We start from the raw sequence: 27,881 nt of genomic DNA, 5'->3' as shown, positions 1-27,881 counted from the left end.
GGCAAGTTATGAAAGAACCACAAGATTTTGCTTTAAGATCAGGTGTAGCAGTTGCCTTCAAATATGGAAGTCTCTATGATAGGAAGCACAAGTACTCAGTGGTAAGCTACTAACACTATGGACCTATGTTGTGTTCAATCCTAAATTGCTATTTTATACTTTTAAAAACGTCATTCACCACCTAGACAACAACCTGGGGACATCTCTCTTCTACTAGAAAGCACACCGCTGCCACAGAGGCTCTGTTAGAATTAAGACACTGATTTTAAGTGAAAACCCCAACAGTTCTGTATCAGCACTGGAAGCACAAATGGAGTGTTTTCAATCATGGGCGATCTCAATACATACAAGCTTCACACAGCAAGAGCCAGAAATGCTTAGCTCTCACTCAAGCTCCGCAAAAAAAGCTGGCAGGTTAGCAGTAGCAAGCAGCTCCTAGTCAGGCGTTTAAGTAGGAAGCACTGGATGCTGAGCTTCTCACATTCTGACTTGATGACAGGTTTATTTATGCCTGATTGTAGGAGATTTGCACTGACATGAAGTGTTTCAAAGGTGTTTGAACAGTAAGAATCTTCAGATACACGAGAACTACAGAAAATTAAAGAGCCCATTGATTTAAGGGATGTAGCACTTAAAAAAAAAATCCAACAACAATTTTTTTCTCTAGAATAGTAAATTGAAAACCAGATAGCATTCCAGCATGTTATCTCCAAATAAAATCTTATATTTTGAGAACTGTATAGAATTCTATTTCTGTTCCATGTAGAATTACTTGCCTTGGAAAAAAACATATATAGCACCGCCTTCACTTAAACTGATTTCCACCACAGAAAAGTATTAACCTGTTGAATACCTTCATGCCAATTGTATAGGAACAAAAATTTACATTTCTTTCAATATAAACAACTTAATATCTAGAAACCTCCAGAACACCAAGGTCTTCCAAATATCCTTTTGTTTAGGTCTAATAAGTTTGATCAAAGAGCAAATGTTATTAGGAGTTATTTTGTACCAGAAACTTAAAATCATAAATAGCTGTCCTGTATGGATTCCCTATAGTGATTTCTGCTTTTCAGCAAAACTGTCTTACGAGGACTCATTAACATGCTCATCCTTTTGGGAAGCACACAGTCCTTATTTCATCATGTACTAGGCAGCAGCCAGCTACACTGGGCATATGCATGTCATCACGTAGAGAATTTACTTAAACTCCACCCCTCTCCCCCCACCACACATACGATAAATCTGCACTTTGAGCCAACTTTAAATACAGAATAATGAACCAGTAATTATCTTGTAAGTGAACCAACACTAGTTTGTATTCTTCCCTGAATAATACTTTTTCTTTGCAGAAGAGAAAAAAGGACTGCTACAGAAACACAGCAACATTCAAACCCTTTAAAACAAAAGGTAGATTATTTAATGCATTAACGATGTTAATCTGAAGATAAATAAATCCACAACAGACTTAAGTTTCTTTCGAGATTTCCTTTTTCTTTGCAGAGAATATTTCTGATATTATACAGTACTGAGAGGGTGTTCTTTTATTTTCTTAATGTCCAGGTGAAAAGCAAAGCTCAGTTCTCTCTGCTCTCTTCGTGGAACTCCTCAATGCCCTATTCCAGGCGTGATTCTTTCATAAGCTTTTACTTGAAAGCTGAGTGGTGAGCAACATTAATTTCAGGAATAACTGGATGGTTTGGTCCCTGAGTCATCTTCTTGAGAGCCCATACTCTGGAAGAGAGAGAGTTATTTCTTTTCAAAAACAGGTTTGAAGGTTTACCTTTGAGACAAACAGTTCTTTGAAGTTAACAGGTAGGAAAATAAAGTGTATATGAAATAACATGCACTTCCTTTTTGTTTTAAAGCATGGTTTATGAATGTATTAGTATTAAATAGTATTATTATGTAATTAATCCCACTGTAAATACTGACATTCAGTGCAACACACACTCACTGCACTGAATCTCTTACATACTCTTACAAGACACTAAATCAATTACCTTCTGCACAAACTGAGGGTTCACAGTGATCTCTTGATCCATGGCTTTCAGTCGTTCATCAAGCTCTATACATTTCAGCATCTTAAAAATATATATACTAAGTTGATTACTTTGTCCAGCTTGCACATGATCTTCAAGATATTTCATGGCTTTGCTATGTAGAACCGGTAACTTTTGCCATCACAAAAGCTCCATGTCAAAACATTCTCATCCCTCATCTCCCAAACAGAAGTGTCAGACCCTTTTTTTTTCCTGTTATTTTGATCCATGTCTTTCTAAGAGTCCTTTTTAAGGCCATTGATAGACAGTCCCACGTGGATCAAACACCTCAACCTACAGGCAGGTTATCGACAGCCAGTGGAAGTGATCCTTGCAGGCTAAAACTCTAAAAACAATCTTCCTAATCCATTCAATTCAAGGAACTTCCCATCATCAACATTAAGCAGTCAGTCGACTGAAACGTGTCAAGCTGTACAGAAGATGCAACAGGGAACGCACTGACAGTAATTGGCTATCAATCTAAACCCTTTAAACACTGTGAAATAGTCAAATAATGATTCATAGTCTTCAATCTCTACATGTAAATTACCTACACTGGCTCCTCCCAGCAGCTCTCTGATTACAGACTAAGGTTCTTTGGTAGGAATTCCAAAAGCAGTTAATATCTTAAAGATTTACCTCCTGATCAATGTTATGAAGCATAGCTGGATTGTTATATTTTTCAGGATTATCATGGAAACAGACCATACCATCTTTCTGATTAATACTTGCAAAGATTTCACCATCTTCTATCTGAAATGAGAGAGGGTTTAATGCAGGATATCACTAAGAACAGAATTTCAGATAACTACAACACAGACTCTTTGTGGAATCATCTTTAACTTGTTTGCTTTTATTTCCTAGCAGCTTCCCAAACCTTATCTTCAGTGGACCTCTTTTAAGATTTTTTGAGAACAGTCTGAACACAGCAGACTGACAGTATTTCTTTTACCCTGAAAGAGAACCAGCCATTCAGAACATGTACTGCCAAGCCAAACACTTAAAGCGTCTTACGTCGGATCAATTTTTAAATTAGGATAGTGTTACCAAGTCACAAGTCTTACCATGTGGAGGACGTATTTTTCTGCTTCTTGAGGCCCCGACAACTGCACTCGACTTGCCATATCTTGTAATGACAATGTTAAAAATGTCTGAAATTTAGAAAAGCATCAAACAATTAAAAACTAAATGTTAAGAACTTTCCCTATCAATCCTTCATGGCTTATGCAATCTTATTTTTGAAATCTGATGGGAAGAAACAAGTGGAACACATAGTTATTACTTATAAAAAGCACCATGAGAGTGGAGTCAGTTCTTCGTCCAAAGACATTCACTTGTTATACTGTGAATGTAGGCAGACCACACTAACGGAGTCACTACTCCATTTCTGCAGTCCCTTTTTACCCCAGACAGTCCTGACCACGTCCGACCTCTTCCCTCACCTTTTTACATGAATAAGCTCCATCCCTTGAATTTCCTTCAAGAGATGCATGTATTGCTTTCCTTCTGAGGTTAGTTCTACTGCAGCAAACATCATTTGAACTTGCCAAAAAAGAGCTTTCCCCTGATCATCTTTAAGGATTAATCTGATCTCTCAGCTGAAGGAGCACATCACTCCACCGCTTCTGGTTTTCCTTTTACTTCAGACACTTCGAGAATCTGTCCTATTCACTCACTCTTCTCTAATGAAGTAGCCCGTAAAGTTCAGTTTTCCTATATTTTGAATAGAGGGGAAAGTCATTGGGTAACAACACTCACATTTTTTTTTTTTATTATGTATGAAAATCTCACGGGCAAACCCCTCTGATAGACAGACATATTGAAACACCTTTTAAACAGTGCATAATAATGCCAGCTGAACTGGTTTTCTATATTTAGTCTCATTTGTTTCAGAGATCTCAGTTTTAGTCATTTCTCTGTGACGTTACTACATTCTAATTTTGCCCTGAATTGAATACATTTCAGAGATGCACTCTTTGAGAAAAACTAATCACAGTTTCTCAACAAAACAAAACCCCTTACCTTGGTTAGCCTCTGAATATTCTTTTTGTAGAGAGATGACAAGCATTGCTTAACCAGCCCCATATTGTTATCCCTTGTGAATGTTTCACTGTGTTTGTTCACCAGATTTCGAAGCTCCGAGGGTTTATTGGTTGAATAAACTTGCGCTAATTCATGGTAAGCATTGCTAAGGGGCTGCAATTAGAAAAATGAGAACCCTTCTTAAAGGACACAGTGTTCAACCAGCCTCACAAAATCTATTCACTACTTCGACATTAGAAGCCACGCAGGCATAAAATATGTGATGCCCATCAATGGCTTTACAGCAACAACAGATCTTCATACACTAAATCTGTATTACTGCAACATAAGATTTTGTAAACATCATTCAAGGACCTCTGTACAACAGCTTCAGTTATGGCAGTGCAAGAAAAAGTCCATTAGCTGACCAGCATATGAAGTAAGCTGAATTCAAGGCAAGCAGCATACTGACTAGTCACTGCCCATCCATTATATTTGTTCTACCTTCTAAGACATCATCATCCTCAACAACAATGCATCACAGCACAGACAGAGAATCACAGGGTGAAGACTAGTTCACCTAAATTTAAAATGGCAACTGTTTAAGCTTGCTTATTAGTATCTGAAGTTAGAAGAAGATTTTTGGAACTCTTTAAAGTTTTGCTCACAAATCAAACTCAGTGCTAAGTAAGAACTTTTAGGTGTGTTATTTACCTAAGATCAGGACTCTTGCTAGCAGTTTTGTCTTCCAACCTACACCTCCTAATCAGAATGCTTATGGATTCTAAACTTGCAGCTTTTTCAGAAGCTTTTATTTTTTATAAAGCGGGACTTTTGGAATAAACTGTTTAGCATTTCATACTTCAACTAGATGAAGTTATGGGTTGAGTGTTTTTACAAGGACAATGCATATTGATTGGAAACCTGAGTCTTGCTTCAGTTCTAACATAAAATGCTATCAAGGGATGTGCAGTATCAGTGAAGAGAATATTGGTAAGTACTATTCAACCCTAAAATTTTTTTTAAATTCAAGTTTAAAAACCTGTATTGCCAATACAAACGATAGTTTGTTTGTAATAGATGTAGAAGTTGCCAGACAATCTTTAGCTACTGTATACTAGAAAGGCAGCAAGAGGTTGTACTCTGGCACATTGTGCATTACTTCCCATGATCTACAATGTTAAACAGTACCATCAAATGAGGGTGGGGGAAAAAAAAAAAATCATTCACAAATTGAGTTTTGTTGTTCTATTATTTAGCTGTATTCGCAAGACTTACCTTAATGAATCTACCAACTATCTGGGAAGTGTATTTTGGTAGCTGCTGAACTTTGCCAAGTAGTATCAAAGAAACTAGAATATACTTTTTATATGATTCCAACATAATATGACTGACTGCCATGGCTGGAGTAGTTATTGCCTAAGCAAGAAAGAAAAAAATTAAATAGAAATTCAGTATACTTACTGGTAGATCCTGGTAGCTACTGCATTAACAGAAATCTCAGTTTAAAGCTGCATGCAGAAAGGATACAATGACATATGGAATTTACCTTTGAGAATTAAAGCTTAACTAACTTCTGTCAAAATTAATTATCCAAAAATGTCCTAAAAAGGTAAGTTCTATACAAGCTACTCAAAACATCACTTTAGAGTGATGCCTACCTTCAAATATCCCTGTTAAGATCGGATCAAAACTTCTTTCCTCGGTATATATCTAAAGTTGTACTAGAAAATCATCTGTAGCTACTTGTTACCAGGAATGCTTATACATTTCCTGTAGAACCTGGATTCACACAGATCCTTAAAGAGGTTTTATAAAGCTATGACAACATCAGATCTCATATTTAAGTATGCTGAAAGAGGTCTGCAGAATAGGGAAAAGGGATTTTAGTTTACTATGATACTGCTAGCTACTCAAGAGCTGACCCTTGTTTACAGAAAAGAAATATGCTGCACCAGTTTATTTTGCACATTTGACAACATTTCCCTCTCATACACACAAAGTTTTCCCTGTTTTGCAATTTTCTCTTCCTTCACAGAGAAAGTAAAAGCAACAAATATTGTAATACCATTGAAGAAGTGTAACACCCTTCGTAAACTCAGCAAAGGTCTTAGCAAAACCAATGGACTATTTTTTCTTTAAGAATACACAATTCTGAATGTCAGCCTGTGAACTGTTTCTATGCTAGCAGTAATAAGCAGGCATCTGAAAAATATTTATAGTGAGATAAATTTAACATCAGCCTTTGAGTTGCTTAGTTTTATGGTGGAATAGTTACTTGGCTGTAAAAGACCTTCTTACAGGAAAACACCTCTAAAGGCAGTTTGCTTGTTACTTGACTATACACTGAAGAGTACCATTCAGGCTGTACCTTTCAAAAACGAGGTAACAGTGAACACCAACCCAAATCAGTTTTTACGTATTACTATGATGAACACACATGCTAAACCAAAACCTATGTGAATGATGAACAGCAGAATAGATCTGCCAGTAGAACTACATTCTTAAGGTTAAGAATGAAAATAACTGGAGACTGCTTGTACTTTATGTCAGGTTCACAGCTTCCATTGCTATCCCTGGGGGCAATTCAAAGATGCTATGTTCTCTCAGCACTATTACACATCCTACTTTTGCCTTTCGACTGATCATGCTTCAGACTTACCATTTTATTTAAAGTTACCTGTTCATAAAAGTAGAGTGCTCTCTCAAAGTTCTTTAGCCCAGTGTATATCATCCCACCATAGTAGTAGTAACATAAAAAGTGCTTCGCATCATATGCCCCATTCTCTTTACAAATATCCATCATGTCCACATCTAGATACGGGAGGGCAGGTTTAAAGCATTTTGCTAACAAACAGAGCTACAAGAAAATAAATCAATTTTTCATAAATTAGCCATTTTCATTCAAATTTCGATAAGGAAGAAGTTGAAACTAAATTCATCTAGTACTATTTAATAAATCTCACTCCTCTGGGTGGAAAGACAGCACACATCAGTAGTGCTGTAACACAGTTATTCATTGTACCACGATATTTGGAAAACCCTTAACACAGACTGTGAACTGTTCTAAACTATATGAATCCTGAAGAAACTGGACTCTGACAAAGCTGCTTGAAACTCCAGGCCTTTCAGACTACAGTGCTGGCAGCACTAAATATTGCACTAAACATTCCTGTCCAACCCTAAATCCCAGGAGCCAAGAATGAGACAGAAGTGCAAATCCAGGCCAAAGACACCGAGACAAACATGCCTTTTGTCAAACTTGAGCAAACAGTATCTGGATATTACGCTTATACTGCCTAAGACAAGCAGTGTGTGACTTTCAGCCCAGACAGAAGGGATGTCAAAGGACTTTCAGGAGTCAACAACAAAAGCAAAGATCCAGGGACATGCACTGAACATTTAAAATTAATAGAAGAGGATTTTATTTCAGTATATCGTATTATTTATTACTGAAGATAAAACAGCTAAAAGCCATTTTTACATTGCATTATGTGAACATGCATTTCCTCAAAGAGTTATAGGTATTCTATAAGCTTTTACTCTTATAAAAAGCCCTTATGCTCCCTCCTTACCTGGCAGAGATCTGCGTGTATTGAGGTCAGCTGGTTTGTGTTCATCTGCATCTTGTCTATGGCTTGTCTGAGAATGCTAATTCCTCGCAGGGGCTGTCAGAAATTACATCTCTTTCAGATAATTTCTCATAGATGGCAGCACATTGGATCTTATGTTGACACTTACAAATGAAAAATAACACTAATTGACAGGTTCCATTAAGTAATAGTTAACTTGAGGTTCCCTTTTTGTAGGATACTGCAGACTCTCAGAAAATAAAATTAACCTTGGCTATACAACTTCTGATAAACTGAAGTCATCAATTCTGCTCCACAAAGCCAACCTCATCAGGAATACAGTCATTTGTATCAATAAGAAAACCTTTCATGCCTCCGTGATGCCATCTACGCTCCCACCAAATAACAAAGGCAAGGCTCCCGCTTTACTCCACTTCGACGAGACTTGATCTCTACTTCTATTTCAGGCTAGATTTCACTAAAGTGGCCTGAAAAAAGCCACTATCTTAGCAACAAAAACATTGGTCAAATATTTCTTAATCAAGTTTCCTTTACATTTCAAGGCTTTTCATTAGGAACATTATATAACACTGGTGAGAATAACACTAAAACTAGTATCACTGACTCACCAGTGCTAATAATTTTTTCAGCTCTCCTACTTATGCACACATCATATGAAGAACATTCTTGGTACTACAGATTTCCTGGTTTGTGTGAGAGAGCACATTTTTAGGTGACTGTCTCCCCAAAATTTTATCCTCCTTACATTTTCCTTAAAGAAATCTTAAAATCTTGGTTTAGGTTCACTACCTCTCAGTAAACCTAACACATGAGGAGCTACACAAAAACACTTAACATGAAGTTAGTGGCAAATCTTTATGAAAGAATTAAGAGACTGGTAACATCCCCTTTAAGAGCGTGGATATGTAGGCAGCTTATTTATACTAGAGGATACTTGCTCACCTGTTTTCTTTCCACAAGGGCATTTGTTAACTGGTGGCAGAGGCCAGCAACTAAATACAGTAAAAAACAAAGAAACCCAACAGTGAAAAATCAGTAATACCAAACCATCAAAAAACATACAGAGTCTGAAAGTAAGCTTAACTTACAAGTGTCTGTTGCATATCTAATGTGTTCCCCATTACAAGTGCTGATAAAAAGCTGCACCTGCGAGAATAATGTTTCGAAGTCAGGGATGCTGGGCATAGAAAACTTCACAAACCTAAAACAAACAAGCAAAAAGGTTTAGCACTTAACATTTGGAGATTAATAAAAAAGCTTCATCTTCATCACTACGTCTCTGCAGATGCATGTAGATGCTTGCAAACAAATCCTAAGTGTTTATGACAGATGGCATACAATTTCCCCAGGAACTGCTCAACATTTGAAAATATGCTTTCCACGCACAGCCCCAATTCTCAGTCTAGTACAAACTACAATTTAGAACAAACTATGGAGAACAAAGATCATTTTATCTGCTACAACAGTTACAATCATAATAACACTGGCTAACAATGATGAATTGCAATAGTCAGCCACAGAACTTCTCTGCACACTTTTGCCTATCCTACAGCCATCTCCTGCTTCAATGTGCTCAAGATTTCTCAACTATTAAATTATTAGATGTATCTCGTTAGGAGCTCCTTCTCTTCACTTCCAGTTTCTCTCCATCTCTGGTGGCTCCTCAACACCCTGTAGGCTGTAGCCTTGCACACTGCTTCTTCTGTAAGATGAACTATGATTATGCTCATCTGAAGGCAATGAAAACTCTAGCTATGCATCCTACAAATGTCACAAAAACATACAGAAAAAACTGTTTAACAGTGTTGGAAGATACCCAACCCTGCCCATACTCCAGTTGCTATACACTGCAATATGCAGTTCAAACCTACCTAGATCATCAGCTGTCCTTCCCCACAAGGCTTATGACTGTCCAGGCTACATGCTGCCACCCCTTCCCTGTCTCTTCAGAGTCTTACTCTACCAGTGTAGGAGTTTGCCATGCCAGTTTCAGCCAGGAGAGCTTTCCTATACACTCCACTGATACCATCTCTTCAAATAATACATATTATTTCTTATACATAGTTATCTTCCTCCACCTGTTTTAATCACTGTTTTCATATACCCCATGACACTAACACAGTACTGATGCCCTGCTTTTTGTAAATTCCATGATGCATTTTTATGAGATGCCAGTGAATTGTAACATTAAAGTGCATTATCTCTATGTATAACAGTATTTTTTTTTTAAAGGGTAGTAGAACAAGTACTACAATTCTTATCTTTCCTTTAAAAGTGAACTTTAAAACAATAGTGAAACCTGTAGACACTTCACTTGCTGTTAGATACAGCTATAAAGAACAGTTTGAGCTTCAGGGCCAAATATCTTTACCTTACCTCAGCATTGCCAAGGCAATTCAAGTATTATCTTAAACTACAGACAGCAGCAAAAACCTCAATGCTGTCTAGAGACAAACACTCAATAACTATGATAAGAACACATGCTTCACTGGAAAAAAAACCCTCTTCCTTCATGCTTACAAGTTCAGCACACTAATGCCCTGCCAATCAAGTTTTCAAAGTTTTGAAACTTTCTGGTGAACACATATAGAAGAATATTCATAAAGACATAAACAAGAAAAATAGATACAGCCTTAAGGAAAGCAAGCCCCCAATATTAACATTTGACAGTAATGGCATTTAAAAGCTCCAGAGGTTTTTTTGCTTTTGAAAATACAAATTTGCCTTGGTATTTTTATTAATAAAATGTGCATCACCGAAGGAAATGAAGCACCATTCTCAGAAATGCAGACTGAAAATATTTATGGCCAAAAGAAAAACATCTGGTTGACAATTCAGCACATTGCCTGAGGTTTTAATACTAAGATACGTAACTAAAAGAAAGCAACACTTACAAGACAGCAAGAACACCTAATGAGTGCTCCTGGACATCCAGGGCACCAAGCACTGTATCCAGATGGGAGAGATTTTTTGCTAGCAGTTCTCCGCTTTTATTGATCAATTCACAAAGCTGGGTCATTTGCCCTGAAATAAAAAACATAGTTGTCAAACTCTAATTAAAGAACATTCACGCATTCCCATATTTCATTATACCTTGCTTCCCTATATAACCTGAGGAAAAAGTAGTATCACCCAGGGAATTTACTCTTTAATACAATAGGCATTAGCTTTCTATAAGTGAGATACCCACTGTATGTTTTTTATAAGGTGACAGATAAGCTTCTGGCCTTTGGGATTGCAAAGGAGGCCCTCAGAATACAAACACAACGTGAAAAGCGGCATCAGCTCACCTTGTCAGAGAGGGGGCTTCAGGGTCTTCTATCAACGCCAAGCTCCATCTAAGCCAAGTCTGTAAAACTTTGACCACTGTACTGTGATGCAAAATTTTGCCTCGTGTGGATAAATGTATCTATACTTGTGTCTTCTAGGTGTTATAAGGGAATGAAAACAAAACCAGAAGACTACTAAAAAGTTTCCTCCGTTTTCTAATAAATGACAATACCAGAGCTTGTTCCTTGCTGCTTCTCAAATGCCCTATCCACTTTCCAGGCCTGCTTATAAGCAATTTTTTGGAAGTAGACATTAAAATAATAACTAAATACCTACAACAAAAGGATTTAAAAATCTGTTCTTAAATTTATTTCACATAATTAAAACTACAATGTTATTCTATTTGTTGTGAGCTATGTACACAGCATGAAAGGCAACTATTTTGAATTGGGAAGGTACAGTAAGCCCAAAAAACCTCACAAAGAAAGGAGACCAATTATCATGAACTGCTTTCAAACTCTTTCTCCTTCTCCCCTGCCAATTACTTGAATTAAAACTATGCCTTTCTGAAGCAGAGTATTGTTTCAATGTTCAATCCTTGAAGATTAGAGGAAAAAACAGAGGTTCGCACACCCTTATGAAAGTCTTCATAAAATGAGGAATAGTGCCTCCATTCATAGAGACTTACACTGTCCTCAACTCTCTGGCCTTTTCCTTTGAAAAAGAAAACCTGGGAAGCCCAGCAATGAAACATTAGCTTTGAAGTAACAGAGGGATCAAAAGTTCCAAATGGGTGACCAGAGCCCAGGAACTCCAGAAACTCATCCCACAAACCGCTCTCTCCATATGGAATTAAAATTCCAGGCTTAAGCATGGAAAGGAATAGGGCTTGTAAAAATCTGTGGTTTGATAACAGTATTCAATGGATTGCAAAACCTTTGTTCTGGTGTCCTCCCTTGTAGAGAAATCTACCCATTCTACAGCTATCACCCAGCATGCCCCTAAAAAACCCAAACCAACCCTCTACCCACACACACACACTGAATAACTTACAATACAAGTAAAAATACCCGCATCAGGCCCAACTAAATGTCCATTTATGTGCCCTCCTGTGCAACCAAATGCTGGTAACCTCAAACTAACACCACTCACTACAAGTCCATGGACTTCTCCTGAGTGCTCTCATAACCTCCAGCAGCCTGTCTCGTGTCTGGATTTACTTTCTCACCGTGAATGTCTATCTGGCTCTTCCCTAACGGAAAAACTTCCATAAAGTCAGTCAGTCTCCCCTTGAACCTTTCTGCATCCACAAAACCTCGTGATAAAAAGTTCTCCAGCTAAACTACCCACATACAAAGAATAATCTTTCATCTGTTTGTGTCTGCACCTTGTGGGTATAATTTGTCTCTTGTATCCGATAACCCCAGTAAAAAAACCTCTATATGTAGTAAGTTAAAGGATTGTGAGAGAAAGTTGGAGCTCCACCCAAAAGTAACTGCCAGAGATAAAGCTTGGGACCGTAGAGAAAAGCATCAATTTTTGATCAGTTCCAGGGAGCAAACGTCCCATGCCAAGAAACACGCAGAACACATTTTAGGGAGCATCAGCACAGACAGAAAGTTCAAGAACTAGCAAACGCTGTGTCCACACACAGGAAAATGGGGAGTTTGGCAACGAAACTAAGGAATTCTAACTATGGTTATTAAAGCACCTCCTGAACACTTGGTTATAGCAACTCTGACGTACGGTCTCAGGCCTCCTACCATCCACTTTCCTGGTAAGGCAGGGCTCTTCTGCCCATGCTCTACTTTGTCCCCAGGAGCTAACATTTCTGAAATGCATTTTAAAGCACACACGCCACAACTTGCACGCTCATCAGTTCGGCGACAGGCTGGGCTGTGTAATCCTAAAGTCCCCGCGAAGCCCGCTCCCCCCCCCCCAACTCATTTCCAACGCTCAGATTTTGGCACGACCGCCGGTGCCGGCTTCGCCCCGCTCACCCGGGACCTCCAGCTCCCGAAAACCTCACCGCTGCCCTGAAAGCATGGGGAAAGGCACAACCGGTGTGCTGGCAAACCGGCGGCTGCGGAACCGCCCCCCCACCCCCCCCCCCCCCGCCTCCGGGCACCGCGGCGAGGGAGCGCGCAGCCCCGGGGGGGTTGGGGGGGGGGGAGCGGGGGCGCCGGCCCCGCGGCTGAAGGAGAAGCCGTGAAAGGCGGCAGGCCCCGGCCCGCCTACCCGCTGCCCACACCGAGCGAGGCCCAGCCGCCCCCCCCGCTCCCCCCGCCGCCTTTTCCCGGTCCACGCACGCCGCTCTCCCCCGCCGCCCCCGCTCCCGGTCACCTTGGGCCGAGAGCTGCCGGACACTGTTGACGAACTGCTCCAGGGCCGACGCCATCTTGGCGGCTGGCGGCGCGGCCGCGCGCGCTGCGGGCGGGGCGGGGCGAGGGGGGCGGGGGGGAAGGGGGGGCGGCGCGGGCCGGGAGCGGCGGGGGGGGGGGGGGGGGAGGGGGGAAGGGAAGCGGGAAGGAACCACCGTTACGGGCGCCGCCACCGCCAGCCAATCAGCCGCTGCGGCGGGGGCCGCGGAAACGCCCGCCGCCGCGCGTCACTTCCGCCGCGCCACCGCCTCTCGCGAGGAACCGCGGTCGCCGCGGCAACCGGCCCCGCCCAGCCCGCAGCGCGAGGGAGGCCCTGGCGGCGCGAGAAGCCGTGACTCAGCAGGGCCGCCGGGGGTGGGGTGGGGTTATTGATGATGGCGTCATGGTGGCGTCATCGCGGCGTCATCCCTCCGCCCCGCTGCCCCGGGGCCCTCAGCGGGGTCCCGGCTCTCCGGGGCGGCGGGCGCTGAGGGGGTTTCACCCCTTCGAGGGGGGTGACGCGGCGGCTGCGTCACTCTGAGTTCTTCCTTCGGGTGAATTCGGTTTAGGATCTGATGCGGCGAAGTAACGCGGTCCCGAGTTGCTGCAGGCAGGGCGTCTGTCCTCCAGTACGCCATGAGGAAGGAAACCATTCTGGCAGTCACAGCAATAAATATTAAATTTTACACCCATACATACACGTATCCCCTTGCTGCTTAGTCGGAAACTTCCAAGTTACGTCGAAATCCCGTCCCTTGCAGTAAGCAAAACGCCTCCGATGCACGCGAAAGCAAAGCGCTGACGTGAAAAGTCACGCGTTTTCCCTCCGAATCTCGGTGCTCACCATGACACCCAGCCTTGGCTGCTGGTTCTGCGCCTTCCTTTGCTCGCACTCTGACCTTCCCCGCCTCACCTGATCTTTACAGCTCATTTGCCCTTTCTGCGAAACAAGGACAATATATCCCACTGGAAAACACTCTGGAATTGAAAGATGAAATATTTTGGGACTGCTAAAGCCGTATTATTGCCCTCGATCGAAATCTCTTTCCCAGCTCTGCAGTTGCCAGATCCCCTTAGTCACACTCAGAGGCCTCCCCCTTCCTTAGTAGCTTTAATCCCCCCAGTTTTTTGACCAGAGTGATCTTTGGTTCTGTGTCCTTTACGGTGTGCTGTCAGCGCTTCTTTTGGGTCTGGATATTGTCTTTTAAGGGTTCCTGTCACCAGCGGGGACAGAGCTGTGCCACAGCCTGAAATCCTGGACAGAGCGTGCCCCCACCCCATGGATGGGTAGAAACGAAATGTATTTTATGTCAAGCTGCAAAAATCACCATGTCACTTATGACACACACACACACACACACCCCAAATCACGGCCATTTGCCCCCAAAGACGCACCCACACAGGCATGGCGGCTGCAGCGGGGGGGGTTGGCAGGGGATGGAGGGGAGAGAGAGGGTCTGCAGCAGGCAAGGGGAGATGGAACGCTGTGGGGTACCCCCGAGGCTGAGAGGGAAACTGAGGCAGGGGCTCGGCACCCCCCGGCCCCAGGGAAGGGGAGGGAGCGGGGTTTAAAGCCGGGGGGGGGGGGGGGGGGGAGCCGCGCCGTCGCAGGGCGTTTATGCCGCTTTAAGGCGGTGCCGCAGCTCCCGGGCTCGGTCAGGCACCGGGAAGAGGAACTGGGTTTTGCACTACCGGGTCGGGGCGAGCGCACCGCCGTGTACCGGGCGGCCCCGGTCCCCCCCTTCCCCATCATCATCATCCTCCTCCCCAACCCCACCTCCCCCCCCCCCCACCTACCCCCCCTCCGCTGCTGCTGCGGCTGCCGCCTCGCTGCAAGGGAGGGATGGGGCGGGGAGGAGGCGCTGGGGGCGAGGCCGGGCCTTTGCATCCCCCCCGCACCCCCTCCGCAGCCCCCCTGCTCCCCCTTGCATCCCCCCTGCTCCCCCTTGCATCCCTTTTGCTCCCCGTTGCATCCCCGTTGCATTCCCTTTGCATCCCCCCCTGCTCGCTCCTTCTGCTGCAAGGGGACGTGCTTGCCAGGGCTGCCTGCTTGCTGCAGGGTGCGTGCTTGAAATAAAATCCCCCCAACCTCCTCCTCCCCCGCCCCGAGCACCCCCTCCATCATGATTTTGCTGAGCAGCTTCTTGCACCTTCGGCTTCGCCGCTGCGGCCCCTTCGCAGGGCTGGGCAGGGGGGTCAGCCCCGCAGTGGGGTCCCGCAGGGCTCTGCGGGTGCTGGTGGACATGGACGGGGTGCTGGCTGACTTCGAGGGAGGCTTCCTCAAGAAGTTCAGGGCCAGGTACCCCGACAAACCCTACATTGCCCTGGAGGACCGGAGGGGCTTCTGGGTGTCGGAGCAATACGGGCGCCTGGGACCTGAGCTGAGTGTGAGTTTATGCATCCCCCGGCTCGGCGCGTTTCGTTCGCTCTGCACCGTGCGGCTGGAGCTCTGGCCCCACGGGACCCACTGGCCCCCAGCTCGTGGGTGCAGTGCTGGGGAGGGCTGCGGGTGCTGGACGGGGCTCCCACTGCCACCCAGGTACAGGTCTGCACACAGGAGGGCTTCCAGTGGTCCTTTTTTTCCCAGAAATCCAGCATTTTTCATGCACGTCTGTCTCTTATTTTCCCTGCATGTGTGGATTCAGATAGACGCAAGGAAAGGAGATCTTTCAGAACATTTGTTTTACAATACCCCAAATTGCATAGCTGTGTTTTTCTAGGTCTGATTTGGCCAAGCTGTGTGGATTGATACCGTTCTTAGACAGCTTGTTTAGTTCCTCAACAGCAATGTGAGGAGTGGGACGCAGCAGAGAAGTTGAGAGCAAACCATGCAATTGATGCTTCATGTGAGGGCTTACTTAAAACAAGCCAAAGCCCTCCCATGCCTGGAAATTATTGTATTCATTTTAATAATTAAAGCCTAAAAGCAAAGGCTCTCTTTATGTTGTACTTTATCATTCAATGAATCTTGATGGGATGTCTGTGGTCTCGTCTGCGGATTGCAGTTGCACTAGTTGAAAGGTGTTACAGCAGATAAAAGTATTCTTGTCATTAGTGGTACGATGACTACAAGGAAGGGAATGTGAATAAGATCTTGGGCTTTTGCCACTGGCAAAGTCATAAACGGCTTGATGAGCTGAAGGAATAACGTGTCCTCTCTAGCTGGGATTGATGAAATGGAAATGGAGGACATCATTCATGCAGAAAGGCAGGTGCTAAAAGTTTGGCAGGGGTAATGCATGATAACTCATATTTTTTCTTGATCATAACTACTTTGGATGTGTTAACTGAAGTGAGCTCATCTTGTGTCTGCTGTGATCACGTAAAACCACCAAAACCTTGGCCTGAACAAGTAGCAAAACTTCTACAGACCAACTTCAGGGCAGCCCTGATTTAACCTGTGATTTCAGCCCAGGGATATAGAGTAGGAGCTGCTCTGTGGCTATGGGCACATGGGCTGTTCCAGTCCCTCCTTGTCAGAGAGCACCATGGACCTGCTGTAGGAGACCAGAAAACAGGAGCCAAAGAGTCCAACAAGCTGAAGGTCCCAGCTCTGAAAGGGAGAACAACAGCTCAGCAATAGGCCGAGCACACAGACCTGGAATGGTGGGGAGCCTGGACCGGCAGGGAAATTGCCTGTGGGGAGAGATTAGAAGAAGGAAATCGAGGGTCCATCCTGCCTGGCACGTGGTAGGATTCCCAGCCTGGGGGATTTTTCCATCTGCTGGGCAGTGTGCTGGCTGCAGTGCCGCAGGGAGTTACTCTGGCTCTGGAAGCCAAGCGGGTCTTTTCTTCAAGATGAGCTTAGTTCTTCCCCCATTGAGCTTGATTGCAAAATGCTTTTTGACATAAGTGGAAGCAGAATCGCTATGGAAGTCCTTGCTGTAAGGAAACACTTCATCACAGTTTGAAGTGCTTTGCTACATCAGGCCACATTTCTCAAATGTCTCTTGTGCAACTACAGTCAATATCTTGAAAATAAAACATCGGTGCTCACTGGTCTAAAAAGAACGACTTGAGTTTGAATGTTTGCATGGCCCTGTGGCAAACTGTTAGAGTAGCTGTTCTTCTCATGGTGCCAGGAGGCATTTCTGCTGGCCCTCTTGCACTGAGTCAGTCTGTTTAATTTTGAACATATATGAAGAAGGTTTTTCTTCTCTCCTCTAAACCACCGATGTTTTCTGCTGCTCAGGCAAAAGGGAAGAGTGCAACAGCTGAGCTGAGTAGTGTCTCCTTTTACGTTGGGTGTCTGGTCTTCTCACGCCAATCTGGGAATTTTTGAGAAATACAGGGTTCGATTCTGGCATGTCATGTTAAATGCTCAGTGCCCAAATATGTGATGGGTTCATGCCTCCATCATCCTGAGAGCAGGCAAGGTGTGCAGCCAGCGCCTTGGCACAGCCAGCAGGATGAAGCAGAACATGACGCCCGGAGTGAGCCCGGCGTTTGGAGCATTGCTGCCCTGAGCCTGAAGTTCACAGCAAGGCCCCAGTTGCTCATGGTTGCCTGCTTTTTCCCCTCAGTACAGGTGTAATAAAGGCAAAACGTTGTGGTTACCCACTGGATTCCCACTCATCGGGTGGGAGGGAGCTGCACGTCTCTCTGGTGTACGCAACCAGCCTTTTTGTTGCTCTGAGCTGTAAGAATCAGCACACAAGCATCACCAAGGCTGCTCTCTCCTCCCTTGATGCTCTGCCAGCTCCTCCATACAAGGCCAGGATGGGCTTTAAGTTCCTTTTGTCCCTATCCCCTTACCTCAAATACAGAAACAGAGGTGCTCCAAATTAAGATCAATCCTTCAGGGCAGGGCTCCCTTCAAAACTTCTCCCAGCCGCGGCTGCGACGCTGGGACGGGGCTGCTTCCTCCACCTGCAGCTGTGTTGCAGCATTCCCAGGCTCTCCTCCCCGAGGGTCCAGTGTCCGTGCAAAATAATTGCTTTGCTTGGCAGCTGACAAGCCGTTACCTGTTTGAGGGGGTGCAGGGGATGGTGTTTATTAGATCTGTGCTAGACTCATCTAAGGCAGTCCCAGGACTCTGCCCTCGTCCCAAGATTTCACTCCCTGTGGTCTCCCTCTGCTCCGTTCTCCCAGCTGCCAACCTGGATATTAAATGTTTCAAACCCTTGCCTGGAGATGCTGCATTTGCCTGGTAGACTTTGCCCAGGCATCCCCGAGGAAGACCATCTGCACTCATCCTGACATGCATTTCATCTTATAATATACTTTCTCCTTTGAGATCAGCCCAGCTGCTATTTTAAGTGATCTGATTGAGACAAATAGGTCAGACAGCATCTGGAGCTGAACAGCATCATGTTACAGCAGGGCTACCAGGCCACGTCAGCCACATCCACGTGGAAGTGCCCCTCTGGATGCAGACCTGGGGTTTAGTTCGGTTCTGGACAATCTCTTGTGTTTTGCCTTGAAGGAACATGCTGCTCCCTCTGTGTCTGAGGCTGCACAGGCAAACCCAAGCCTGCTCCAGAGCATCTCCGATCTAAGTTGTATGGGATGGGTGCAGATTGGTAGGTGGAAAACAGTGGCAAAGTGGGCTAGCAGGAGGGGCTTGTAGCCAGCCTTTCCACCTTTCTCACTGTCACCATCCTCTGTCCTAGCAAAGGGTGGGAAAAGATGCACGTGTAAGAAGAGTAGCAAGAAGCCCTGTGCAGTAACAGCTCTCTTTCCCCTCACAGGAGAAAGCCATCAGCATCTGGGAATCCAAGAACTTCTTCATTGAGCTAGACCCACTCCCCGGGGCTGTGGAAGCTGTGAAGCAAATGGCAAATTTGGCAGAGTGAGTAGGGACCTGCCTGTGGTATTTGAGGATGGATGGGGAAGCAGCAGTGGCTTTGCAGACTCATCCACCTCCTGTCAGAAGCGCTGAATACACCACCAGCATTAAAAATACCTCCCAGCCCACTGGGCATGGGAGAAAAGAGAGGGCTTTGACTCCTAGAGCAGTCACCAAGAAAATCGGCCATGTGCAGCCCCTTCCCTTCAGCTCTCTGCTCCTAGCAAGAGTGGTGAAAAGGGGAACATGCTTGTGCCATGGGTGTGGGTGCACATTCTGGGGGTGGGATCTTGCGAGATGCGGGATTAGTATCTGAAATCACCCCGGTTTGATCTGTGTGTGATGGGGGATCTGCTCTGGGCACCTGCCTGCTCAGGGAGGGAGTGGGGTCTTGCAGAGGCAGCCAGGTATAGCTCAAGGGGGAGCAGGGTCTGATCGGTGTGTTGGGCCACCAAGTGACACTTTGCCCCTGTTTTTCTCCTCGTGGCAGCACCGACGTGTTCATTTGCACAAGCCCCATCAAGAAGTACCGCTACTGCCCTTACGAGAAGGTGAGCAGATCCGAATCCCAACTCCCCCTCCCATACTGCACTTCCCAGAAAAAGGCAGCTGCCTCTGGCTGTAAAACAGCAGCAATATTTCATTGCCCCACCAGTTTAGTTCCTAAGCATCTTCACAGAACAGCAGCTCTGCTGTTGGCCGAGCTTTGCCATTTGCATGCCCTGAGGCGCTTGGTCTTAGTATTTCATCACGGCACCAAAAGCTGCTTGGCTTTAAAAGAACTTGTGCTCTAGCAACATTTGAATCCTTCCCGCTGATGAACTTACTGAGATGTCCTCCCTGTGTGGGGGCCAGGGCTCATGCCATGTGCTGCTGCAGCTTCGCTGATCAGCCCCTGCCCCGTCCATCAGCCTTCCCTGTGCTCACCACTCGCCTCTTGCCTTCCAGTATGCCTGGGTGGAAAAGCACTTCGGCCCCGAGTTTCTTGAGCAGATCGTTTTGACACGAGATAAGACGGTGGTTTCTGCTGACCTGCTTATAGATGACAGACCTGATATAACAGGTAAGGGAGGTGAGGGATGGCAGGATTGGCTGGAGGCAGCCCTGAGGGGTACCCAGGGGCGCTGGGCGCTGGTCCCTCCCTGCTTGATTTGTCCCTCATTAGGTGTCTGTGTCCACAGGCTCCTCACGTTGGAGTAAGGTCAACCTCTGCGTCTTGCGGAGTTGTCCAGAGAGCTGACCTCCCTCCTTGCTTTGCAGGGGCTGAGCTGAACCCCAGCTGGGAGCACGTGCTCTTCACGGCCTGCCACAACAAGCACCTGCAGCTCAAGCCCCCCAGCCGCAGGCTGCATTCCTGGACCGACGACTGGAAGGCAATTCTGGACAGCAAACGCCTGCCACCCAGCCAGGCTGCCTGAACACCAGCCTCCCGCAGCTGCCCCGGGGCTGCGGCCACAAGCTCATGTCCCTCTGGAGTCCTGCTGAAGGCTGAAACCACAGATGGACAGACAGACAGATGCTGTCCCTGCTGCGGAGAGGAAGAGGAGGCTGAAGCAGCCCCAGACAGCAGACCCCAGCCCAGCCATGCTGCAAGGGACCAGCAGCAGGATTGGCCCCGTGGACCTGACAGTGCGGCTGGGGGGCATTTCCCACTGGCTTCTGGAGTCTCTGTGCTGCATGTGCACCCCCTGCAAGGTCAGGCCGGTATTTCTAACAGACACGGTCACCCTCAGCATGTCACTGCCCTTGTCCAGTGGACTGCATGGCACAGACCAGCTCTCCGTTGTCCTCTCAGCCTTACGGTCAGGGATCAGGCATTTTGTTACGTTCTTGCAGGGCTTCATACCCAGGGGGCTGCCTTGGGGGATGTTTTCTCCTGGTCGGTGCCCAGGTCTGGGGAGAGGGGCGGCTAGAAGGGGAGGGAGAGCAGGCGGACGCTGCCAGGCTCCCTGCACCAGCTCAGATGTGCTGTTCCTTGCAGCTGATGCAACGGGATGGCTACATTTTTCCCTGCAGGAAGAGTCCCTGCAGTGGGATATGGGGACAGTACCACTTCTCCAGTGGACCTGGCCCCGGGGCGAGAGCCCTGAGGCACCGTCACACCTGAGATGTAGCCCTCCTCCAGCTGCCAGGAGGGATCTCCGCTTGCCCTCATCCCTGAGGAGCTGCCGCAGCTTCAGAGCTGATTTGGGATGAAGAGAGTGGCTCTTCTCCCACCTGCTCATTGCTTGTGGGCCACTCGCCGGCGGCATATCTGGGGCAGCGAGCGGGTAGGGGCAGTGCCAGCACCAGCCCTTCCTGGGAGCCGGGCAGTTCCTGCAGGAGCTCATGGCTCACCCTGCCAGCCAGCGATCGGACGGTAACTCCTCAGATTTCAAAGCCAGGAAGGTCTGCACACGCAGGCTGCATGATCAAATCACCCCATCTCCCTCCTCCTGGTAGTGTCTGACATCAACCTGCCAGGAAAGCTCTGGGTGTGCATCCACTGGGCACCCCCGTTCTACGCACAAGGTCCTGGGTGCTGCATCCCACTGGGGTCAGGCACTGGGATGGTTGATGCCACTGAGCTTCCTAAAGCCTTCAGTGCAGAGCTGCCTGGGAAGGTGTCGCTGCATGGAGAAGTGGGGCTGGTGGAGGAGCTACGGCATTGCTGAGAAGCGGATAAAGCAGAGGCACCACGGCTGTCCAAAGGGCAGGCTGAGAGTTGCACTGGTGGAGGATTGTCATCCGTGGATGCTGTTTCCAGTCCTCACGTACCACAAGGGAAGAAGTTGGGGGCACGTTGCCGTTGAAGGCTGGGGAGCCCATCAGAGGTGCCAGTGAGACTGTATCATGGGGTTAGTTTGCTCTGCAGCTGCCTGCAGCTCCGCTGCTGCCCCGACTCTGGATGTCTGGGGACAGAGCATGCTGCCGGCCACACTCACCTCATGCTGGGACCCCTGTGGCGAGGAGTTTGGCCACCTGGCCGGAGCGAAGGGGCTGCACCGTATGTGCCTGTCTGTTCCACTCGCCGCTGCCAGGGGTTGCTGAGCTCTGGGAGCAGCCAGCGCTGCTGGGAAGCTGGAGCTGGGCACCGAAAAAGGAGCGTTTGGACCGAGGGGCAGCTCCAAGAGGGATGTTTTTTGCATAGCTGTCCCTACAGCCTCTTCCTCCCTTGCCCGGCTCCTTCCTGCCTCCCTGAGCCTGCACCAACCCGGCCTTGAACTGCAGTGACCCACCCAGCCCCGGAGAAGAGACATCCCAGCTGCTGGGGAGAGCCGGGCATCCGCTCCCCACGACACGGGCCACGAGGCAGACACATCCTGACCATCCCAACTGGGAACCAGCGCTGGGCTGCCCCAGGCAAAGCCCCGGGGATGCGCCGGGTGCGTCAGGGCCAGCGTGTGTCTGCGTCACTGCTGACACCACAGAGGCCACGCAGCCCCCGCTCCCGCCTGCCCCCCACGCCGTCCGGGATCCCACCACACGCTCCTGCCCTCCTGACCTGAGGACTTGCTGGCTGCAGGAGTAAAATTCCCCACCGGGACACGTAGTCCCAAGGGCGGGGGTGGTAGCCAGGGTTTGACTGGGGTTAGCCACCCTATGCTGCCTGCTCATGCCTTTGGCTTGCTTCTCCTCTCCTATGGGCTCCCCGCCAGCGAAAAAAACTATGTGAGCTGAAAGCTACATAGCCAACAAATGACCTATTTCAGCAGCGGCAGTTGGCCCCCACCATGTCTGGGACCTGGAGGGGCTACTGAATTCAGGGCTTCTGAGTCTGTGCCTTCCCCGGCTGCTGCAGGGCCAGGGATGAAGCCTGCATCGCCTCCAGTCTTTCTGAAACCTGTCCCGTCTATTGGGATGGGGCGAGTGTGTAAAGACAGCATGGTTGGCCCATGGCAGTGGGAGTTACATACCACAAGGATTTTTTTTTTTTTTCTTTTTTCCTGTTTAAACCACTGTGTTTGAGGGGGTGGTATTTGGGAGGGGTGTTTGCAATGCACACCCACCTGAGATGCAGCCCCGGAGATGCTGAGCATCACGTACCCCTTGGCCCTTCCAGCTGCCAGCCCCTTTGTGCAGCTGGGGTGGCCTCATGGGGTCCGAGCTGTTTTTTTTCCCCAGCAGCACCATTTGAATATGAGTTGTCATATTGCGGGGAGGGAGGACTGCAGGACCATCCCGACAGGGCTGGGAAAATCCCCATTTCCAGGTTGGGCTCCGGGAAGGGGTGCTCCAGCCAGGCAGTGGCCCATCCCAGGCTCTCCTTGCCCTAAATATAAGTTGCCCAAGCTCTCCAGAGCCTTCTGGCAGCCCATCCTTGAGCCAAAACTGGAGCTGGCGTGTCGTTACGGCTGCCCAAACCAGCCCTTTTCCCCCGAGGCTGTGGTGGACCCGAGGGACATGGCTCTCTGACAACCAGCAGGTCTTTCCCCCTTGGTGGGACATGTGAGACCAGAGAGACCACGTGGCTTCATGCCAAATATACTTGAAAGCACAGCTGGAGTTTCTCATGCATGAGGCTCCGATTCGACGCACAGAGATCGCAAGCAGGTAGCTGGCCTGTTTGCACCCGCCGAGCTCGGGGCTGGGGGGTGACTCCCTGTCATCCAGCAGATTGACCCTTTCAATGTTCAGGCCCTTCCGTGGCCAGCTAAAATGCACAGAGCTTTTATTTTTAAATGCACATCTATAAAACCGAGGCCAGTGAGGAGCACTGCAATAAACACTGGGTTTTATTGGCATCCAGCTTCCTAGAAATGGAGTTCAGGTTTTGCAGTTTCCCACCAGTGGCTCTGCCTTCTGCATGGGGATGGTGGGGTGTTCGCCTGTGGGCTTGGGCAAGCCCCTGTGTCCAAAAAGACTGAAACCAGCTCCCAGCAGTGCCATTACCCCATTAGATAAGAGTCACTGTGGGCAGAAAGACAGGTGCATTTAGGTAGCGATCAGCTTCCTGAACATCTTTTATAATAAATAGAGCCATGAAGTGTGTCTCCTGTTGGGCCACAGACCAGAAGCAATAAAAGGGGCTGAAGCTGTCATGGGCTGGCTCTCCCCGGGATTTTGTACCTTGTCCATTGCTGTGGGCTGGTCTACATCCACTCACGCTGCCTGCCAAGTGTCCACAGGCTTCCCCTGCCCGCCGTGGGGCCATGCCATGGGTGACCCCTGCGCTTGACCGGCGCTTGCATGCTGTGAGCAATGCCGTAACCCTGCCAGACACCCAGGATCGAAGGTGGGGAGGGAGGACTGCAGGACCGGAGGACTGCAGGACCATCCCGATGGGGCTGGGAAAATCCCCATTTCTGGATTGGGCTCTGGGGAAGGGATGCTCCAGCCAGGCAGTGGCCCATCCCTGGCTCTCCTTGACCTGAGCACAGTAGCCAGGATCAGCCCAGCACTGAGGAAACGAGCATTGATGCTGGGGCAAAGCATGGGATTTGTTTGGTTTTTTTTTTTTTTTTTTTTCCTGGTGTTCAGTGCAGCATTAACTCACTACCATGCGCGGCTTTAAAGATAGCTTGATTTTTCCCTTCCAGCTCAGAGTGCTGCACTAGATGGTTGCAAGCACTCGGAAGATAAATTAGCGAGTCCAATCCTGCCACAGTTCAGCCCCTGGCAAGCAAGGAAAATGTGATCTGTGCCATATCTGTGGTCTGTGCCAGGAGTGCCCCGTGGGAAGCAATGACCTGCCCCAGGCACCGTGAGACACCAGGGAGGATGGGGCATTTGCGCCGGCTCTGGAACGCGTGGGTCTGACACTGGTTTCACTCTAGGACACGACACGGGGTGTGAGCAGGATCACATCCGTGAGCTGGTGGTGCAGCCCTGCTGGAACCGGGACACCCAGGGGCTCCTGGCCAGCATGGGGATGAGGCGATTTGGCTGCCAGCTCGGGCAGCACAGCCTGGGTTGGGTGCTGCTGTGGGGCCCATAAAGCTGCCCCGGGGCTGGTTTGGGCAACAAGCACCTCTCTGCCCTTGTAGCTGCTTTTTGGGGCTGCCTGCAAAGCCTGGCAGCAAGCGTTGGGCCCCAGCTGCCTCTTTCCCCACCACCCTTACCCCGTGGTGGAGGTCCCGTCTGCCCGGAGGAGACGCTGTCCTTTCCCCGGCACATGAACGGAGGCAGCAAGTTTTACACCAGCTCTGCTCTGAGCTGGGGCTGTCAAGCCATGGCATGGGGACCAGGGCCACGTGTTTCCCTCTAAAAGATGGAGCAAGGTGGAGGGACCACATCCTCCCCACCAGCCCAAGCGAGGGCTGGCGGAGCATCACAAACCACCTGCGTGCGGCAGATGTGCAGGTCCACAGCTGCGTCCACTCCTCCACACTGTTTTTTCCTTGAAAAGCCTCAGGTTGCAGATACCACATATCTTCCAGGTGACGAGCACAGTTTCCGAGGCAGGCAGAGGCAGAGACGTGGGGAAAGGGGGTGGTAGTGACCTGGACCTGTCCCTGAGCACAGGGAACACTCCGGGCTGGGGCCGGTGGGGACCCCTCGCACCCTTCCCATGGCTTGAGGCTGCTGGGCGCGCTGCCGACCGCCGAGGAAAGGATCTCAAAAACAAAGACGCTGCCTCTAACGTGTAAGCACTGCCCTCAGCTGGGTGCTGAATTTGGGCATTGCCCAAACTCACCGGAAAAGTTCCAGGAGGTTTGGGTGCCCTCCTGGCAGCCATCGCGTGAAACCCCTCAGCTGCCGGAGTGGGGTGGGGATGCGACCACCCCGAGAGCCGCCCGCTTCATCCCGGTCCAAGCTGGAGCAAGCTCGCAGGACCTGGCAGGGTGGGAGCAAGTGATGCTCGCACCTGGAGCCCTCGGAAGCTGTCACCACGCGGGTGTTTGTTGGCTCTTTCTCATGTTGGCCGAGTGCGGAGCCGGGAGAAGGGGGGAGAGCTGGGGCTGCAGGGGCCAGCCCTGACGCAAGGGTGATGGGTGTTGTGGGACAAAGCCAGGGCAGGGGACAGCGTGAGGATGAGTCACCCAAGTACGCAGGAGGGGAGGGAGTGGAGGCAGCGATGGCTCAGCCCACGGTGGCAGCTGGACGGGGCTTTGCTTCCGCAGGGCCACCCTGTCTGATTTCAGGAGAGGAGCAGGATGGTGCCCTGGGGTGACCGCTTGGGGCCAGGGTCTGGAGCCCAGCGCTGCCTGCACGCCGTGGGCAGGACAGCCGTGTCGATACAGGAGAAATATCCACTAGAGGGGACTGTGCGATCGCGTGTGGGAGCGCGCCGCTGCCAGCCGAGCCGCAGAGCAGGATCCGGCTCCTGCGGTCCTCAGCCCTCCTGGGTACCCCCAGCCCGGGCTCCCAACGCCCTCCGCATCCCTCCCGCTGGGCACTGCAGCCCGGGGGGCTCAGCTCAGCCAGGGCTAAAAAAGCACTTGCAGCTGCAGGCACCGGGGAAAGGTGCTGGGCTGGCCCCCGCCAGCCACTCGCTCGCTCCCCCCTCAGCAGGATGGGGCAGAGAAGAAGCAGCTCAAAACCACGAAAAACTTGTGGGTCAGAAGAGGAACTAGAGGTCTATAGGGTCCATTATAGAAAATATCCCTGGAAAAAAGGCAGACCTCAGGTCCCCGACAGCCCAGGGCAGCCCCCCTCCTCCTCCACGACTCCCTGCTCAGTTCTGCCCCTGCTTCCCCCCAGGACCCCACAACTCTCCCATGGATGAGCCTGTTCATCCTGTCCCTGAGAGCCCCAAATCCCCCCAAGGACCCAAGGCCCTTACTTTGCTTTTTTTCCTCCTGCTAACCCTGAATCCGGAGCCTGTTGTGGGGAGCAGAGGAGGCAGAGCCAGGGGGTGGTGAGGGCAGGAGGAACCCGGGCGGTTTCTGGTGGTTTCCTCTTGCCCTCCCCTTCCCCCCCAGCGCCACAATATCGCTTCCCTTCTGGTAGGATTAATGGGCTTTGCTTCTCTATTTGTACGCAAGGATTTAAGTAATGCATTCCCCAGAGAGGAATAAAGCTTGCCTTGGCCCAGCAGTGCTGGGGGGGCCAGATCAGAGCCCATGGTGATGGGCTGCATCAGCTTTCCTGTGTCCTTTGAGGCGCCAAACACATTAACCCCGTCCTCCTGGCAAAGATCCTGCAAAATGTTTATTTGTGACTGTGTTAGCAAACACGCCAGTGGAACACGTTGCGTTTAGACGTGAGCCTGCCACCCTCCCCCCTGCCTCCCCGGGGCCGAGCCCATGCACAACGCGGGGCTGGGGCTTGCAGCTGCCAAAAAACCAGCTCCCAATGCTGTGCCGTGACCAGCAACCCCGAGCACGAGGCCATCTTGCTTGCCATTCCCATCAGCCACCAAACCTGCCAGCAACGTCCCACCAGCAGCTCCTCCCTGGAGATTCCCAGCTCACAGTCCTGGAGCAGGGATGCAGCTGGGAGGAGAAGATCAACCACGATGTTGGACAGCCCTGGTGTCCTGCAGCTGCCAGGGCAGAAGTGCTTGATGGCTAAAAGGATTTAAGAAGTGCTCGAACCTTTAGGGCTGCGTGTTCCCAAGAAGCCATAAACCCTTCTGCATCTCTCCCCCCAAATTTGCAGCATCGCAGCCCCAGTGATGACCCAGCACCTGGCCAGCCCTAGGGGCTCTAGTGTTTTTGACACCGTCCAGCTTTGCGATGTGTCTATCGACCGTGTTGAACGTGCCGGGAGGAGTGTTTCGGGTACAGCACCTGCTGTCACCATGCAGCATTGTTTCCCCAGCAGCAGCGCGACATGGTCTTACCCCTTTCAGACCCAACTGGCTCCGTCCTGCTCGGAGGTGGTTGCTTCATCCCAAGCTAGCTAATTCTTGCTGCTTTTTCTATTCTTGCTTTTGAAGGAG

The 27,881-nt window shown here is 48.9% G+C and overlaps 2 protein-coding genes across 5 annotated transcripts; one reads left to right on the top strand and one right to left on the bottom strand.

Moving 5' to 3' along the window:
* Positions 1–1,388: 1,388 nt before the first annotated feature.
* COPS3 (COP9 signalosome subunit 3) lies at positions 1,389–13,387 on the bottom strand. 4 transcript variants are annotated; one of them, XM_042798555.1, is made up of 12 exons: positions 13,271–13,387; positions 10,552–10,681; positions 8,746–8,858; positions 8,600–8,649; positions 7,640–7,732; positions 6,745–6,924; positions 5,343–5,483; positions 4,065–4,238; positions 3,107–3,193; positions 2,682–2,795; positions 2,004–2,084; positions 1,389–1,734 (listed from the first exon to the last, which is right to left on the bottom strand). In XM_042798555.1, exons 1-12 carry the CDS (start codon positions 13,323–13,325, stop codon positions 1,681–1,683), a joined length of 1,272 nt encoding a protein of 423 aa, XP_042654489.1. In that variant the 5' UTR covers positions 13,326–13,387; the 3' UTR covers positions 1,389–1,680. The 4 variants fall into 4 exon arrangements, with proteins under 4 accessions (XP_042654489.1, XP_042654488.1, XP_009961529.1 ...); XM_042798554.1 differs by lacking the exon at positions 13,271–13,387 and adding an exon at positions 12,691–12,965; XM_009963227.3 differs by lacking the exon at positions 13,271–13,387 and adding an exon at positions 10,948–11,085.
* Positions 13,388–14,943: 1,556 nt separating this feature from the next.
* NT5M (5',3'-nucleotidase, mitochondrial) lies at positions 14,944–24,096 on the top strand. The gene is made up of 5 exons (XM_032989059.2): positions 14,944–15,674; positions 18,978–19,078; positions 19,566–19,626; positions 20,024–20,138; positions 20,336–24,096. Exons 1-5 carry the CDS (start codon positions 15,411–15,413, stop codon positions 20,491–20,493), a joined length of 699 nt encoding a protein of 232 aa, XP_032844950.1. The 5' UTR covers positions 14,944–15,410; the 3' UTR covers positions 20,494–24,096.
* The last annotated feature ends 3,785 nt before the right edge of the window (positions 24,097–27,881 follow it).

Source organism: Tyto alba, unplaced genomic scaffold (assembly GCF_018691265.1).
Source record: "Tyto alba isolate M040663 unplaced genomic scaffold, T.alba_DEE_v4.0 Super-Scaffold_28, whole genome shotgun sequence".
In the NCBI taxonomy this organism is placed as follows: Eukaryota; Metazoa; Chordata; class Aves; order Strigiformes; family Tytonidae; genus Tyto; species Tyto alba.
The sequence above is the reverse complement of the archived record's forward strand: the minus strand, read 5'-3'. Positions and strand labels throughout refer to the sequence as shown.